Consider the following 18,078-nt stretch of genomic DNA (forward strand, 5'->3'; position numbering starts at 1 on the left):
AGTGTGTGTGTGACAGTGTGTGTGACAGTGTGTGTGGGACAGTGTGTGTGACAGTGTGTGTGTGACAGTGTGTGTGACAGTGTGTGTGACAGTGTGTGTGTGACAGTGTGTGTGACCGTGTGTGTGTGACAGTGTGTGTGGCACCATGTACGTGGGACAGTGAGTACATGAGGGTTGGTTCTTCCTTTCCAGCCCCCCAAAGCACCGTGGTGGCACCGGCCAGTTCCCACAGCCACTTCCCCACAGATGGGATTCATGGAGGAGTCCTGTGGCTCCACAGGCCCCACAGATCCTGGCCCCCTCTTGGCTCCACAGCATTGCAAACAAGAGCTGGGACAAACGAAGGGAAAGAGCGCAGCTGGAATCCGGGGTCTGCGGAGAGCGGCAGCAGCAGAGCGGGCATGGGGCTGGGCAGGGGCTGCAGGGGCCCAGGGTGGCCAGGCAGGTGGGAGCTCCGAGGGCATCAGGCACTTCTGGAGGTGGGTTCGGCTTTGTCAGGGAGCAGCAGCTGGCAAGGATGGGAACGTTGACTGCCGAGCACCGGGGGGCCTGTGGGGCAGACTGAGACCCAGACAGGCTGTAGCACAAACATCCTAGGTGGAAAACAGGAGCCAGCTGCCATTGGGGGGTTTCCAAGGTCATCTTCCTCGGCAGCCTTTGGCTGCAGCCCATCTGCTCCGTCGCCCGTGTCCCGGCGGCGCAGGCGGGTCCCGGGGCCGGGCTGGCCAGACACATCCCACAGCGGCCCCAGGGCCTGGGAACTCCTCGGCCGCAAATTCACCTCATCCCCCAGCTCTGCTCTGCTTCTCTGCTGCAATGTTTGAACTCATCTGCTTCCCAGCACCATAATGCAAACAAAACATCCCAAAGGAGGCCGGTAACATCACCCACAGCCAAACGCGGAGCTGCAACCTGCTTCATGTCATGTTCTGCGTATAGAAAACACCCCAAACCCACCAACTACTGGCACTTCTCCCACTCTTCTGTGGCCCTGGGCCGCTGGAGTCACGGTGACAAACACAGAGACGAGAGCAGGCGGGGTCCTGCTGCTCTGTGCCAGTCCCTGTCCATCACCACAAGCAGCCAGAGCTGGGCAGAGGCCGAGGCCGGGGGTTCAGTTCAGAGGTACCTCAGGAAAACAGAAATCTCAGGAATCCCAGCAGGTCTGTCACTGCCTGTCCCCTCGGCCACCACTGCAGAGGGATTCCCCAAGGCACTGCAGGACAGTAGTGCAGAAATAACAGGCAGGAGATGGCTGGAATGGGGGAGGCAGCTCGGGGGTCCCTATGGAAGATCACTGTGCATGGAAGTAGATAGGCTTGACTTTTCCAGACAGGATCTTGGGAACCTGCACAGAGATGATCTCAGCCATCATTTCCGGGTAGTCCACGCTCACCATGTGTGCCTTGATTAACAGGTCAAATGTAAACTGGTGCAGGTCCTTGGCAATCTGGGGAAGGAAGAGAGGGGGTTAAATGAGTCCCTGTGTAGCGTTTTCACTGGAAAGATATGGAGCAGAGGTTCTACCTTGCCTGGGAAAGGGAGCCTGGATGAGACTATCCAGCACCCTGTCCAACTGCATCTGAACTCGCCCCATGATAGGGCTGCCCTGACCCTGGGGAGGTTGTTCCAGGGAATGATCATTCTCACTGTAAAGTTTCTTTCTTATATTGTTTTTTATGTGTATAGATGGACATTTCCCTGTCCTCTCTCACCGGGTGCACGGAGTCCAGGACCTTGGTGAGCTGGTAAAACCGCCGGGAGCAGGAGGTGGGGTTCTTCCTCTTGCAGGCGATGATACGGTCAAGTTCCTTAATGTAATTCATGCGGAGCTCATCGAAGAGCTTCTGGTTCTTCAGGCCATCCACTGGAACTGGGTGGGATGGGAAGGAAACAGTGAGAGGAGCCCAGAGAGCGGGGAACAGGAGGGCAGGAGGAAGGCTGAAGCAGGGAACTCCCCAGCTCCCCCTGGGAGGTGAGAGTCCAGGCACAGGGAAAGCACCAGACACCTCAAGGGTGATGCAGTGGCAGGTACTGGAGTTCTGTGGAGGAAAGGGTGTGGGTACTTACTAACACTGAAGAAAAGGAGAGCCTTCATACAGAGGAACTCCTGGGGCGTGATCTGAAGCCACCCGAACTCCTGGGAGAGGTGCCTCATCCTGACACACTGGCTGTACATCCTGGATTTGTGCATGCGGTACCTGGCAGGGCAAGATGGGCATGGATGGCACCGAGACCAAAGTGCAGCTGTGTGAGGGGGGAGGACACACTCCTTGACCCAGCAACCCCCTCGCCTGGCACATCCCCGCTGCCAAGGGCCCAAGCTCTGTCCCAGCAATGCCACAGGCAGGACAGGAACATTCTCCAAAATGCCTGTGTGCAACCAACCCTCTTTGGAAATAGATGGAACTGGGGACTTGCAGGGTTCATCTGAGGAGTGACTGCAATGATTCCCCAAACATGTCTATCCGTGAGGGATCCAAGACCAAGCTGGAACTCCCAGGGAGGTGTGGGTTTGCCTCGTGGTGTGCTTAGTTATTAGGTTCAGGCTCTTCTACCTCAGTGCCAGCAAACCCTCCCCAGCTCTAAGCTGATGGTACATCAGGAAGAGCCCAGCAGGACCTTATACACATTATCTCTGTTTCTGTTTCTCCAGCTGCCCAACAGAGCTGGAAACTGGAACTCAAACCCTTTAGCAGAAAGACAGGTCCATACGGAGCAGCTTTTCATCCCACAGCAGCTCCGGCTGCCCTGGCGGGAGTCAGCCCATGACAAGGCTGGGGAAGCGGGGTGAAGGACCAGGAGAGGCATCACAGTGCCCTCCCCACTGCTGGAAGTCACCACGGGTGGCTGGAGTAGGGAACGGGACCCGCCACACTGGGCTGGGCAGGTCGGAGCACGAGATGCTCAGTTTGTCACCTAGTCTGACCCAAAGCCTGCCTTAGGCTGGTGTTGTTTCACACTTACTCATTGAAGACCAGGTCTGGAGCAAAGTAAAGCATTCTGGAATTGACGTTGGTGAAGGATCTCCACCCCATAGCAAACACCATGAGGCCCATCCAAGAGTACTGGATTATTGACATCTGGTCGTCCACATGCAGGTTGCGAAATCCTAACAAACAATGAGGGAGGGATGTTACGAATTAATGTTGTGTTCCTGCAGTTCCCAGGACTGTTTCCACGCAGACTCCACTCTCCTGCAGTGCTCCTCTGGGACAAGGTGGTCAGTTCACAGCACGTCCCGGGACATGCACACGCCAGCGGTGACACAGCTGCAGGGCCGGCAGCCCAGGGCTCTGACTCTGACTGGGAATCAGGGACAGCCAAGCACAGACCTGCCCCTGGAAGGGGAGAAAGGGGACTTTGGACACAAAGAGGGGAGAAAGTCCCATTAGGACTTCACCAAATTTAAGTAGCTGGATTTTAATGTGATGCTCAGAGCCAGCAGGTAACCCTGAGGCCTCACCCCATGGCCACAGACACTCTGGTTTCTGTCCAATACACACTGCATGGATCTAATGACTGTGGAAATGAGCACGGAAACCTCGGCTGCATTGCAAGAGAGACAAAAATAGCAACTAAATTCAAATTTCCTATGCCCAGATGGCAGTTCAGAGTTAAATCCCTGGCATATTTACACCACCTCCAACACTGCTTTTTTCCAGACACTTGTAAATAGACAAATATAATTGAGTTTAAAGACAATCATACATTTTTTGAATCAAATATTAAAGCAATTTAACATCTCCTGTGTATAATTACAATCCATTGAGGCAAGGCTCTCTGTGGCTTGGGGAGCTCTCAAAGCCAAACAGCAGGGGAATGAATCTTGCCCAGATGCTGCCCTGGCACAGTGGGTGCTGGCCCCGGGGGTCAGTGGGGCAGCAGCTGGCACAGCCACACACCAAGGGGTCAGCATCAGGTGCAGTTCAGGAGAGTAAAACCCTTTCTTAATGGGGTGGTTAAGATGGAAAATGTTTTCCAAAGCACTCTTCCTTTCCATCAGCACTACTGCAGGGCCTCAGCCCCAGGGTGGCTTTGGTGGTGTCTCTGTGTCTGATCTTGATGGCTGGCATACATAAGCCAAAGAGAAAGCACGATTTGTCCCTGGTTTTACAAGCCAAGTGACTTAAGAATATCAGAAACAGAATGGGCTATTCTGCATTTAAGGGTATTCAGACCAACATCCCCCTGGCATCACCAGTCCAGGGTGCTGCTAAACTCCTGGGAACATCAGACACCTGACCACAGTTCATCACCAGGGTCTGACACAGAGTGGTAAACTTACTGTGTCTCGGTCTCCTCCTTTGGCTGTGTCACCCTGCACATGAGGAGTGGGGTCCCTCTTTTCTGCAGTGTTCCCTGGAGAGTGAGGCTGGGATGGGGAAGGCATTAGGAACCAGCCCCACACCCCAGTCTCAGAGATGCTCAGAGGTGAACTGGATCCTGCTGTGCCCAGAGTGAGCTCAGCCCTCTGCAATCCCACTCACTCGGCTGCAGGATTACAACATTAAATAGGCAGTGTGTCACCACCCAGTGACCCTGCACAGACCTGGCTCAGTGAACCCATCTGTCAGTGGGATGCTCCATTTACTGCACCTGCTGACTGGCATCTAGAAACTTCCTAGCCTGTAGCACCACTCCAAAGGAATCGTAAATATATCCCACCAGGCCATCACACAGGCAACCCAAGTGACTGCCAGGAAAGAGCCCTTTGGGATCCTGCATTGCTCTTCTGCCATATTCCAACTAATTAGCTGGTGGAATTTACCCTTTTCACCACTTCAGGTGGGTCATGGGACAGGGCTAATACTTGTTTAGAGGGGAATTCTGCAGGGCTGGAGGACACGGCCTGGAGCTGGGAGAGGGGGAGGACAGCGGGACTCTGAGCAGCAGCAGCAGCCCCCTCGGGGGCGAGTGCCCCGTGCCCACCTGGTAGCCCGGGCCGGGGGCTGTCGCAAGGCAAAGCACAAGTTCCAATATCCTCCATCACCCCCAGCCCCCCCTCCCATCACCAGCCCCCCAGACAACCCCCAGTGCTGTGGCTGCTGCCCGGGGAGGGGACACTCACAGTGCCCACGGAGCACTCCCCCAGGAGCTGTGTGACGGTGGCACACGGGCTGCAGACCACTCCCTTTGCACCCTGCCAATGCAGATGGGGGCTTTGGAACTGGAAAAGGAGGGGATTTGTTTGTTTTCCTCCTCACCTGGCAGGGCCTTCGCCCATTTGACCACGTAGACCAGCTGCCGCTCCCCAAGCTCATTCAGGCTGGTCAGCAGGTTGGAGAAGGAGTCTGGCTGGCTGTTGTCGTGGCCAGCACACACCACGCCGGGCTCGATGGCCTCCAGGACGTTGAGGAAGATGGGCTGGCACTCATAGCCATCGATGCGTGTCATCACCAGCTTGGGAGCTTGCTCCTCCGTGGGGCTGGATGAGCTGCCTGCCTCCACCTCATCCTGTGTCTTCAGGTTACCCAGTTTCTTCAGCTTGCGGGCTGTGGGAAGTACACGGTTTAGTGTGAGACTTAAAAATTAAAAGAAAAAAAAAAAAGGTTGAGGCTTCTTGGCTCCACTTATAGTTACGAGGAAAGGAAAAGTGATGACCAGCAGCCGCTCCTCCCTTAGTGGACGTTGCCCAGGGAGTGCCCCGGCATTGCAGCCCTCACCTAGGGACAAGGGGCCCACATGCTGCACGACAAAATCCATTTCCTTGTTAATGTAACACGGAAAAGAACCAGCATCATTTACATTCTCAGCCATGACTGGTCTCCAACTCCCACATAAACACAGAGATCATCCAGGGAAAAGTGAGAAGAGGTGACTGACTCAACTGCTCACAAGAAGATAAACTCAGCACATGATCATGTTCTAGGGAAAAAAGCGATTGCACTTGGATACCCAAGTGGGATTGTTCTATTCCAGGCCAAAGTGAAAGTGGGATGCAACTGAGATAAAAGCCTTCTCTTTGCAATACCTACTCCCCCACATCCAGGCTCTCCCAGATATCCCACATATATTATGGAAAAGACATTTCAGAAGCCAGCAGGCAATTCCAGGGCCTGAAACCATGGGGAGCAGACCTGGGCAGAGGTGGCATCACTCTGCTTCATGAGCCCCATCAGCGACTGTGCCCATGGCACCATGACAAAGTGTTCCTTAACCACAGCTGCTGGTCTGCCTGCAAGGCACACCAGTGCTCCAGAGGCAATGCCAGAGCCCTTGGAGAGTTTGTGTTCCCCTCACTGATACCTGTGTGACAGTGCTTGGCACAGGTGGGCTGCTACTGCCACCCCTCACCAACTCCAAACCCTCATGAATTAGAGAACAAAAGCCCATGGCTTCCTTCAAGCAGGGAATACGACATTAAACCAGTTGTCCTCGGGGGGGTTTGGCTCCTTCATTACATGATACTTATCTTGAATTTCCTTTCAGCTGTAATTAGAAAAATAAGCAGCGAGACATAAAAATGTCAAGTCAAAGTGCAGCCCTGTAAATCAACTGCAAACATTGATCTCTAAGCACTGTACTCTAGATGATCTGGTGTATGGGCAATGAAGATAGGCTGCTCTGTAAAAAGGGAGGAGACACAGGTAACAAAAATAAAGGAGTGCAAGAGGAAAACAGGGCAGCGTGACGGCCTCCAGCCATCGCCTCTCCCACCCCTCCTGAAGTCACAGCACTGCCCAGGCCACCAGTAACCCATGTCCCCAAGTGCCACATCCACAGGGCTGTTAAATCCCCCCAGGACGCCACTGCTGCCCTGGGCAGCTGTGCCAGGGCTGGACAACCCTTTGGGGTTTAGAAACAACCAGTGCCCTGGGTCCTGGGTGTGAATGGAGCCAAACCCACATGTATAAGATACACATATGGTTTGGTTTAAATGTGGGGGTTTTCCTTAAGATTTAATTATCTAGTGTTAAAAAATCCTGAGTGAAGTAAGAAGAGAGCAAGGACCAACCGTGCTGGGTCTGAGATTGCAGCCACAAACCAGACCCCTCTGTGCTAGGGTGTGATAACTGCGCTACTGGGGTTTGGGCATTCCAGGAGCAGCTGTCCCACAGCTCACTGAAATACAGAAATACCTGGTGAAAAAAAGTTTCAGAGGAAAAGACTGGTTTATACTCAGCACCTGTGCCAAACCTCTTTGTGGTGGTAGCTCCCACTCAGCAGCTACTGGGAACAAAAACAGAAATAGAAAAATAGGAATCGAAGGCATCTGTAATGTTTTTTTCCTAGGATGAGCTAAGCTGGGCAGAACTCTACACTGCATTTCTTCAAGCCAAGGTGGGAGGAACCCTGTAACAGGGGGTGTTCCTGCTCAGCTGCCACCAGGGACGGGGGACAGCAGCACCCAGGAGCCTCAAGGTGCAGCTGCAGCACAGCATCGCCCCAAGCCCCCTGAAGCACCAATGGGAGCTGGCTTGGGGGTCACCAGGCAACTACAGTATGGATTTGGAAAAAAGCTTAAAGGACACAATTACATGGTGTCACAATAAAATATTCACCAGTGCAAGAACCCCCGGGGAGCACAGTTCGAACAACTGCCCTCCTGGCAGGCACTTCTGAAGCCCTGGGGGAGGAGCACTCTGGGCTCCAGAACCAATTTTTTGTGAATGACAGGACTCAAGCAAGTTCTGGGGACTTGGAAGAAGCTGCTTTTGCACTGACAATAATGGAGACATCCTGCCCCTGGCAGCACATGCTGAGCTCAGCTGCAGGCAGGACACAGAAGAGCTGAACGGGACTTGACTTATATCCTGTTCTTTGAAATTTTTATGAACTTCAGCATGTGGCTTGTCAAAACCTGAACCTGTCAAGCTATCAGTCTTATCTGACACAATAATTTTAGTTGATAATTACAACATTGTTGGTGCAGCAGACACCTTTAAGAGATCTGAGTCAATCAGGCCCATGTGAATGAAAAGAACTCAAAGGATATAAAATCAGACAGTATTGCTGAATGATTGCAACCCCCCAAAGACACATCTCAAAGGCAAGTATAAGTGTTGAACATCAGACAGGTTTGTTTCTTACCAGGGTGGCTTACAGCTCTCTGCTAGTAAATGTCTACATTCATCCCCAAACCAGAATTAACCATTTTTCCTCAACCAGTCTGTATAGCAATGCATGGATGGAAAATAGGGATGAACACAAAGGACTGATCACTGAACAGACAGACCGAGGTCTGCAGACAAGTGCTGACAGATGTTGGCAAACTGCAGGAGCCATGAGAACACTGAAGATTTGACAACACACCTTGGAGCAAGGAGGTAAGGAATGTCACCCAGGTGGCTGTGCAGAAGGCTAAAGGGTTATTGAGTCACAGCCAAGAAATATCCACTGCAGGGAGAGAAATTCAATAAAACTCGGTTTTTCAACTGAGCAAACAAGGTTGTAATAAAGATCCAATTGCTGGAAATGAAGGGCAGATGATGAAAAAAAGGTACATTCAACACAACACTGATCATAATTAACTACTGCAACGGCTCTGCAAAACTCGTGTCAGATTCCCCCTGGCTGGAATGGCTCACATCAACACCCACTGCATGAGATGGGAGCCCTGCTCTGCCCCCAGCAGCTGGACCTGAATTAGGGCTAAACACAACTGTGCCTCAAGCCTGGGCTTTCACAAGCTTTCAGCTGTTACCACAGGAGATTTCCAGCCCTACCACCAACAAAATTAATGGAATTTCACGTGTTTGGGAGATTTTGTCCCAAGCCAGGACCCACAGGGCACAAGGGCCAGGCTGGAGGTGCCCTGATGTCCTACAGCACGGGCAGCTGCCAGCTCTGGCTGCAGGCACAGGCGCTTGGGGCATCCCATGGGAACAGCCCCCGGCACCTCACACGGGGGCTGGCAGGATCCCTGCAGCACCTGCCCTGGCAGCAGGCACAGGGTGGTGGGTTGGTAGGCACAGCCAGCTCACCAGCAGGACCAAGCACACAGAAATTGCATTATCACTGGGGTTTTTTTTATTTTTTTTATTTTGGTGGTTTGGGTTTTTTTCGTCTTTTCCCTCTCCACACTGTCATTCAGGAGAGAAGATCCTGTTTAATGGATTCCAGCTTGCAGGTCACAGTGATCTCAAGCAATAATGAAGTGCTTCAAGATGTTGTCATCCTGTGCCAGAGCAGAGCCGGCAGAAGGCATTCGGTGTGTCACCTCCTCCTCCTCCTCCCCCGCCGCGAGAGCCGCAGGGCTGCCAGGCTGTACCCCAACAGCGACGGTAATTAACCAGCGGTTAAAAACAACTGCTTGGAGCCTGGGAGCAATTTCAAATGCTCTGCCTCCACCGTGGGAGACGCTACTGTGGGCAATCACAAGCCTGCCTGTTTGTAACAATTGCCTTTATACCGACATCCAAACCAAATGTAAAACAGACCAGGCAGAACAGGTCAGGGTGACCCAAAGAGCTGAAGGAAAAAGAAGGGGGGGTGTGTTCATATTAGCATTAATTTTGTCAGTGTGTCCTGCAGAAGAAGGTTACACTGATGTATGTCTTCTTCTACTTAAGGAAACTTCACCAGGAAAAAGCACTTAAAAATAAGCTAAAAACTGGGGATTAGGACTGTATTACCTTTCGGGACCATTGGGAAGAAACAAAACTAAACCCTCTGCTCGTTGGTGAGCCACAAATCAGAACCACTTCAGTAACAAGTCCTTCAAGACAGCGTTGTGGCAGCCCAGCAGCCACATCGGAGACTCAGCCCATCCCAGCAATGGGGTCAGGATTAAATCCAAAACACTGGCACATCTGAGCAGCCTGGGCTCCCCACTGCCCACCCAAGCTGTGCTGGAGTTCCTCCCCCATAACCCCCTCAATCCAGGGCTTCCCAGCAGGGGGCAGGTCCTTCAGTCCCCTTTTCCAGGGTATTTTCTTCCTCACTCTACATCACGGAATCACAGGATGGTTTGAGTGGAAAGGACCTTAAAGCTCATCTCATTCCACCCCCTGCCACGGGCAGGGACACCTTCCACTAGACCAGGTTGCTCCAAGCCCTGTCCAACCTGGCCTTGGACACTTCCAGGGATGGGGCAGCCACAGCTTCACTGGGCAGCCTGTGCCAGGGCCCAGGGAAGGGTTTCATCAAATCAGCTTAATGTGGAGCCACCCACTGTAGTTTCCAGATTTTGCACAGAAAACCTCAGATTTTGGATATGGCCACTCTGTCAGGTTTTGGTAGGGCTACAGGTTTGGGAACAGAGACAAACTGCAACAAGGACCTTCACCAGGGACACAGGCACGGCTTCTATCCAGCGAAGGAAAGCACCGGGGCTGTAATTTCACCAAGAAATTGCCCCTTTCTGCTGGGAAAAATCCCGTCAAAAGAGGGGAGTGCTCTGCTCTGAGGCTCCAGGAGTGAGAACCAACTCCCTTGGCTGTTTACATTTTTTCAGATTAACAACTTTAGAAATCAGAGAAAAGAATGCTTTATGAAATGCAAACAGAAATTAGTGAAATTCACAGTTCTGGTGTTAGAACCCTGTAAATGCTTCCTGAAGCTCATCGTGCTCCATCAGCCTCATTTTGCAGCCATTTACTGACTGCTGACACACTAAGTGATGTGCAGGGACCCGGGAGGGGACCCTGACCATACCTCCGAGCGTCATCCCGGCCTCGTAGCACTTCCGCAGGCGGCAGGAGGGGCAGTTTTTCCGTCGGAACTTGTCGATGGTGCAGTCGTTCCGGCTGGCACACAGGTACTTCTGTTTGCCTAAAACAGCAGAGAAATGGAACATGGGTGCTGGGTACTGGGGGAAGAAATGGGCTCGGGTATCACCAGGGGCAGTGGCATGAGGAGAAGAGAGGGAGAGGGGTGGGAAGAGGAGGAGAAGGGGAGAAGGAGAAGGAGGAGGAGACCACATCAGTGCTGGTTTCCCAGTGCACTCTCTAGAAAAAAACTTATGTTGGAAGTTGGTATCTTTTGGGAAAACAGTACAGTTCTGCCTTTGGTGCTGCAGGAGTGGTTCATGGCCAGACGTTGCATGAGCACTGCCTCCCCAAAATGCAGCTGGGTCACTGCTGTTCCACCACACTCCAGCACCCCTGCCCTGCACTGCTGCCCTTCGCCCACACACAGCAGAGGCTTTTAGACCAAGATCTCCAAGGAGAAAAGTCCTCGAAGACTGAAAACCCAGGCACTCTGCACAGTGCAGCACAGCAAAGGCAAACAATAATGAGCAATTAAAAAGCACTGAAATATGGAGAGTTGGGTTCTCATTTTTTAAATGTCATCCATCTATCTATTGCCTGGCTTTTGGTGGTTTCCTCCCAGAACACCAAACCCCACAGTTTGATCTCCTGCCCTGACACTCAACTACAGTTGGCCAAACACAGTTCCCAGACTCACTGTACAACTACAACTCTGTACAAGCCCTTTTGTGGCTGAATTACTTTTTGTGCCACCCAGCAGTACCAGTTGGGTCTGTTGGCTGCAGTTTACAGACACGGGGGTTGGGGAGCTGCTGCTCTACAGGTGAGTCTGATGCCATCCCATCCCCTGGGCTGCACCCACAGCCAGCCAGGAGGGAACTGGAACCAGTGACTCCCTGCAAGGGGGACCTTGCACAGCCATGGGTTTTGGGGGCTTGCAGAAAATTTGGAAGTTACTTATTGTCAGACTAACCTGCACCTCAGACTCACCCTCTTCTCACTCAGAGAGCAGCCCATGCAGATCCAGACCCCAGCTTTTTTGTTCACTGCCCCATTTGCTAGACAAGCCATAAATGAACTGTTCTTCCTGACTCATCACTTGTTTCCTTGTCAAGTATAAACACATTTACTGGATCAGGACTTATCTGATGTTCTTCAGATCATTTCAAACTAAACCAGGCTCAGCCCATAATAGACAGGTGCAGCTCACAGACCCATGGGCAATCCACATGGGAAACCAGCCCGTGGCCTTTATTATCATCCTGCAAGGGTTTGCTTTTTGCATTCCTATGGGAATAGCCCTTTGGAGTCATCAGAAATCTGCTAACAGGATGAGGCTGAATTCAACCCCTTAATGTATGAGCTTTGACAAGAGATGCACCAACTTTGGTGCACAGATTTAATAATCCCCACCTCCCTTGCACACCTCCACCACTGCTGCCCTCACTGGCACTGCCTGTGGCTTTCCTGGCGCCCTCCCGGGTCCCTCTGCTCCCACCCGGCAGGACCAGCCACCTCTGCCACCACAGACCCCTGTGCAGGGGCACAGCGAAGCCCCCACGGGGCTCAGCACCGGCCCGTCCTTTCACAGCACCCAAGGGCTGCACAAACACCCTTCGTTCAACCTTCTCGGAACCATCCCCTTCAGAGCGGATCATCACCCGCCCCCACACCCCAGGCATTAGCTGCACTACCTGACATTCCTAAACCCTTTAACTCTGTCCTCAGAGCAGCTCTTCTCACCCCCTCCCCAGCTCATTTCCCATGTGAAGGACACCCAGGAAAACCTCAATGACACCTAAATGCAAAGGAGCACAAGCACCATCTTCCCTTTCAGCAGTTCATTGAGGAGGGTGAGTAATAAACAACTTCAGCTGAAATTGGGTTACCTGGAGTTATTTTTGTGCCGGGGGCACTGAGCACTAGGCCACATTCCCTCCCCTCAACCTCTTCAGGTGCTTACATCAATCAGGAATGGGCACCCTACTTTCTGAGGTATGGAGAGCTGGAATGAGATTTGACTCCTGCCCTATGACAACAGTGCCTGTTGCTGGAATGCTCCAGAGCTCATCGAGCCACCACCAGTAAACAGGCTGAGCTCCAGCCCAGCCCACGGGGCCACCCCAGTGCCTGGCCGAGGCTGTATGGCTGTAGTGACCAGTGCTGCCCCAGGAGCACCCACATGGCCCCCCAACTCTCCCCTCGGCTCCTGTTCCAGCCCTGTCTCACCTCTCTAGTCTAAACTACAGAATTTTTTGCAACAATAATAGCTCAAAATCTTCCCAAAGGTCAGGCCTCTCCTGTGAAGGGCCTGAGCAGGTGGCACCACTGCTGCCTGAGCCCCAGGGACACTCCAGGGTCAGGCACAGCTCACCCTGAATTCCCCTGTGCCAGAAGCAGCACCCACCAGCCCTAGCCCGTTCCTCATGCCTGGGATTTGAGCTGCATCCCAACACATGGGCTTCTCCCCCACCCTGCTCTGTCCCCCCAGGCACCCACAGGAGGGGAGCAGGGGGACGGATGAGATCTGGGAGTGGGGTCCAAGCTTTGCTCAGTGAGGCAGCTGTGCTGTTTCCCATCAGCTCCTCAGCAGCATTTGCCAGCCCTGGCACTGCTGGGAAGGGACATGGAGAGGGAGCCTCTCCCACCAGCCAGGAGCAGGCGGGTGCCCCAGTGCCCAGGTGACAAACTGAGGAGTCTGCAGGATGGCTGTGCTTGGCATGGGCTGGGAGCAGCACAGGCTGGGAGCTGCAGACAACAGTTCTCCCCACAGTCATGGTACAGGGACATTACTGGGTGGCCAGGGCAGCTTCCTGGTTCATGGAGGCTCTTTGGGGCAGGAGCCCATTCCCTGTTGCCTGAGCCTGCACAAGTGAGCCCTGTTTGCTTTATGCTGTTCACCAGTAACAAAAAGGGAAACAAAAAGCCATGGCAGGTCGTGGGGCTGCTGCTGCTCCCTGTGAGGATGAGCTGCTCACCTCGCCCACCCCATCCTAATTCCTGGGGTTGCAGAGACTCCCCTCCTAACCACTAGGGAAGGAGCCACCATCTGTAAAAGCCCAGAGAACTGGGAAGGGTGGCTGGGACATAGATGGGTTCCTTCTGTATGAAGTAACTTCTCACACAACTGTTTCTAATTTCAGGGTAATTCACTCTCTTCATTTCAGAACAACTGGAGACACTTGCAATCAGCTGTTCTTTATTTGAAGACAAATGCACTGGTTTTCCTTCTCTGAAGTTTAACTCCGAAAAGACTTTTTCACCTCCTTTTCTTCCCTGCAAACAACGACTGCATTGTGTCACTGCAATGCAGAGGGTCTTGTTTTGTAAACCTGTACATACAGGTCCAAACCTTACATCCACTCTCTGGTGTTCTCCACTCTTTGCAAGGCCCATCTCCCAGCACTGGCAAGGTGTCTGCCCAGAGACCACAGCCCAGCTAAGGACACTGCAGATGTCACCCTGACAAGTCCCTACTCCTCCCCTGCAGCCCAGGTCCTGTTTGACACGTACACAGGTGAGGAGCAAAGTCACAAAGGCGCCCAGCATCCTCTGCCCTCCCAGACCAGCACAGGCACCGCAGGAGAGCCTCTGTTCCTCCAATGCCCTTGCAGTCTGTGGCACCCCCCACCAGGAACACGCTGCTGTGCCACTGCCCCCCTCGCTGGGAACAGCCCGTGCTGCGACCTCAGGCCCATCCTGTGCCACCTCACCCCAGGCAGGAAGATTCTTGCGCCACCTCCGAGCCCCTCCCGCCCATCCCCTGGGACTGCAGTGCACAGCCAGAGCCAAGGGGAAGAGGCACTTTCCAGCCTCGACTAAAAATATTATGGAGGAGAGTTGCTCAATCCAAAGGAATTATCTAACTAACAGCCTGCAGGAATTATCTAACAGCCTGTTGCCACACGACCTGTTTTGCCCAGAATAACTTTTTCTTCTAGACAGCAAAGTAATCTGTGCAAACATCTGGAGCAAGATTTATGACTGTAAATGTGAAAACCCAGTAAATGCCTTTTGGAAGAGAGATATAAAACCCAGTAAATGCTTTTTGGAAGAGGGAGATCCTCGTATTTCAGGGCATAAACAGAATTCTAAGAGCTGGGGGATAAGGCCAAGCTTTCTGTGAAAGCGAATCCCCCAGGGCCTCGTGTTACCACTGAAGCTTCAGTGCTCCCTGGAAAACCTCTGGTCCTTGGGCTGACACCAGCAGGGCCATGCCCAGAGCTGAGCCCATGGGTTTGGTGCTGGCACCACTTCCCACAGGATGCCCCCATTAACAACCCAAGAGGGCTCAGCCACGAGGCTCCCGGGAGGCAGCACTAAGCCACTGCTGATGAACTCCCTTTGCAAAGTCATTTTCTGAATAGTCCCCTGTATTTACCAGATGGCTACAGAGAGCATGGGGAAAGCATCCAGAGCTTCCCCAGCTCTGTTCATCCCACTTTCTGCTCTCCCCATGGATTTTTAAGGCACATAACACCAAAACAGTCATGAGAAACACACCACTGAAGCAGGAGTATCGTGGTGCTGCAGCACCATCAAATCTGCAGAGCTGACTTGTTTGCATGTCAGATCGGCCCAAGAAGGAGGAGAAAGCATTTCGAAACGTGGCAAGGGACTTTGCAAACATTCACTTTAACTTGATGTCATCTTGAAATCTGGCAAGATACTGCTGAATTGGCCCAGTGACATCTCTCTGGTGCAAGGCTAATCCTCAGCAGGTCAGGACATAGAACACTAATCCATATGGAGACTGATGGAGGCAATCAGAGCAGCCTGCACAGCAGCCTGGCTGGGTGCCCACTAGGAAAATTGCCAAATACTGTGTTATTTTTTTGATTCAGCTCTCTGCTATTTAAAGGCAGCCCCATCAGGAACACACTCCAAGGCATCCCAGTCCTGCACTGCCAGGAATGTTGTGCAGAGGCAGTTCTGGGCTGGCTCAGTTAGCCACCAGATCTCAGCAACCTCAGAGGGGTGTGGAAGGTCTGCCACTCTCCAGGGGTGGATGCAGGGACAAGGACAGGACGGGGACAGGAAGCCCTGGGCTGCTAATTGAAACAGAAGCTGTTGTGTTTGAAGCATTTTTCTGCTTCAGGGGTAAGGGTGGCATCACAAGGGCTGAACTCTGATGTCTTCAACCCACCTCAGCCAGCCTAACCACGCCGAGAGGTGCCTTGTCTACTCCTGCCTACTTGTGTCAAGAAAAACGGCATCTGTGCTGAGGTGGGTGAGCTTTTTGTTCACCAAAGGAGGAGGAGGAGCCCTCTTTGTGGGCAGCAGAGGAGCAGCAGCCCAGCTGGCTGGGCAGCCAGCCCCAGCCCTCTGGACCCTCCAGACCCTCTATGCCGGGACCCCCAGGTGGGTGACAGCAAGGAAGAGCCCAGCTCTGGGCTCGGTCACAAAACAAGGGCAGAGGCAATCTGCAGGGTGTGCTTCAGTGCTGTCCTGGACACAGCCTGGACATCTTGGGAGAGTCCATGAATCAAGAGAGCTGGCAGAATGAGATCAGAACAACCCTGCCTTTTCTGTTACCTCTTCCAGCATCTTTTTGGATGAATCAGTTGAACCTGAGCTTGTGAAAACCCTCAAGTCTATCTTTGAGGAACTAAGGGACACTTCCAAATCAACTGCTCTTGTCCTAAGGGGGACTTCAACTTGCCATAAATTAACTGGGAGCATCTCACAGTGGTACAACCCAGTCCAGAAGATTCCTAAAAAACCTGGATGACAACTTTATGGAACAGCTCCTAAGGGAGCTGACTCAGAGAAATGCCCTCCTGGATCTGCTGCCTGTCAACAGACAGGATCTCCTGAGAGAAGTGGAAGTTGGGGCCGTCTTGGCCACAGTGAGCATGAAGTGATCAAGTTTAAAATCTCTGTTGACAGAAAGAAAAGTTCCAGCAAAACCTCCACTCTGGACATGAGGAGAGCAGAATTCAGGCTTCTCAGGGAATTAGTAAGGAAGGTTCCCTGGGAAAATGTTTTTGCAGTTGCTGGGGTCCATCACTGCCAGCCACGTTTTAAACATCACCACCTCAGGGCACAGGAGCAGCAATTCCCAAATGCTGGAAGTCAAGCGGGTGAGGCAGAAGGCTGGCTTGCCTGAACGGGGATCTTCTCTCAGAGATAAGGTAAAAAAGGAAGTTGTGTGCACAGGGGAAGCAAGGTCAAGTGACATGGGAAGAATACAGAGTCAGAATATAGAATACAGAATACAGAGCTTGCCACTATAGGGAGGAAATCTGTGTGGCCAAAGCTCAACTGGATTTGAAGCTGCCAGAAATGTGGGGGACAATAAAAAGAATTTTTTCAAATATATTAATGGCAATAGGCAATATCATCACCGTTCCAGGATGAGGATGGTCACCTCTCACACAGGGACAGAGACAAGGCAGACGTGTTTAATGCTTTCTTTGCCTTTGTCTTCAACATGGATGATGGACCAAGGGGGTCTCAGTGCCCTGAGCTGCAGGACCAGGACTGCGAGAATGATCAACTCCCAGTCGAGCCTGAAATTGTGAAGGATCTGCTGCTCCGGCTGGATGCCTACAAATCTCTGGGGCCTGATGGGATTCATCACAGAATCCTCAAAGAGCTGCTGATGTCATCACAAAACCTCTCTCAAAGATTTTTGAGCGGTCTTGGGAATCCAGGGAGGTCCCAGCTGACTGGAAGCTGGTAAAAGGTGTCCCAGTTTTCAAGGAGGGCAAGAAGGAGGACCCTGGAAACTCCAGGCCTGTCAATCTCACTTCAGTGCCTGGTAAAGTTATGGAGATTATTCCAGGAGGTGTTGAAAAACACCTGAAAGACAACACAGTAATTGGTCACAGCCACCACAGCTTCATGAGAGCAAAGTCCTGCTTATCAGACCTGATTTCCTTCTATGACAAGGTGACCCGCCTGGCTGATCAAGGGAAGCCAGCTGGTGGGATCTTTTTGGATTTCAGTAAAACTTTTGATACTGTGTCCCCCAGGATCCTTCTGGACAAACTGTGATTAAATATGCCCGAATCCCTGCCAGGTAAATTCAGTATTATGTTAGGAGAATATAATAAAAGAGAAACAATGTGGCCAGCTATTTCCCTCCCCCCCAAGGTGCTGTTTGTGCTGCTCCACTCCCAGCCCCCTGCTGCTCCCTCCATCAGCAGCTGCAGTTTGACACCAGCACCAGGAAGGTAACAGGTCCCAGGAAAGTAACAGATTTCTTTTCTCATGGGGAAATGTTCTGATCTGCTGTTGTAAAGCCTCCAAGGGTGACACAAGATGCATTTTATGGACTTTAAACCATGAGAATGCACTGAAATATCGGCTTTGAATACTGCTCCTCAGCTTTGAGAAGGAACGATCTGGCTGGACAGTCATCAGGCAGGAGTTAGGACAAAAACCTGCCCCTGCCCTCCATTCAGTACCTATAACTGAG

The 18,078-nt window shown here is 52.3% G+C and overlaps 1 protein-coding gene across 1 annotated transcript in view; it reads right to left on the minus strand.

Annotated features, from left to right (window-relative positions):
• Nucleotides 1–920: 920 nt before the first annotated feature.
• The window catches only part of AR (androgen receptor), a 38,715-nt gene continuing 21,557 nt past the window's right edge, over nucleotides 921–18,078 (minus strand). The window contains exons 3-8 of the mRNA XM_017819322.1: nucleotides 10,600–10,716; nucleotides 5,208–5,495; nucleotides 2,968–3,112; nucleotides 2,071–2,201; nucleotides 1,716–1,873; nucleotides 921–1,450 (exon numbers count right to left, since the gene is read on the minus strand). Of these exons, the coding sequence (XP_017674811.1) occupies nucleotides 1,295–1,450; nucleotides 1,716–1,873; nucleotides 2,071–2,201; nucleotides 2,968–3,112; nucleotides 5,208–5,495; nucleotides 10,600–10,716 (995 nt within the window). The 3' untranslated portion in view covers nucleotides 921–1,294. The remainder of the gene's footprint in view (nucleotides 1,451–1,715; nucleotides 1,874–2,070; nucleotides 2,202–2,967; nucleotides 3,113–5,207; nucleotides 5,496–10,599; nucleotides 10,717–18,078) is intronic.

The sequence above is a fragment of the Lepidothrix coronata genome, unplaced genomic scaffold (genome assembly GCF_001604755.1).
Source record: "Lepidothrix coronata isolate B3197 unplaced genomic scaffold, Lepidothrix_coronata-1.0 Scaffold73, whole genome shotgun sequence".
Lineage (NCBI taxonomy): Eukaryota > Metazoa > Chordata > Aves > Passeriformes > Pipridae > Lepidothrix > Lepidothrix coronata.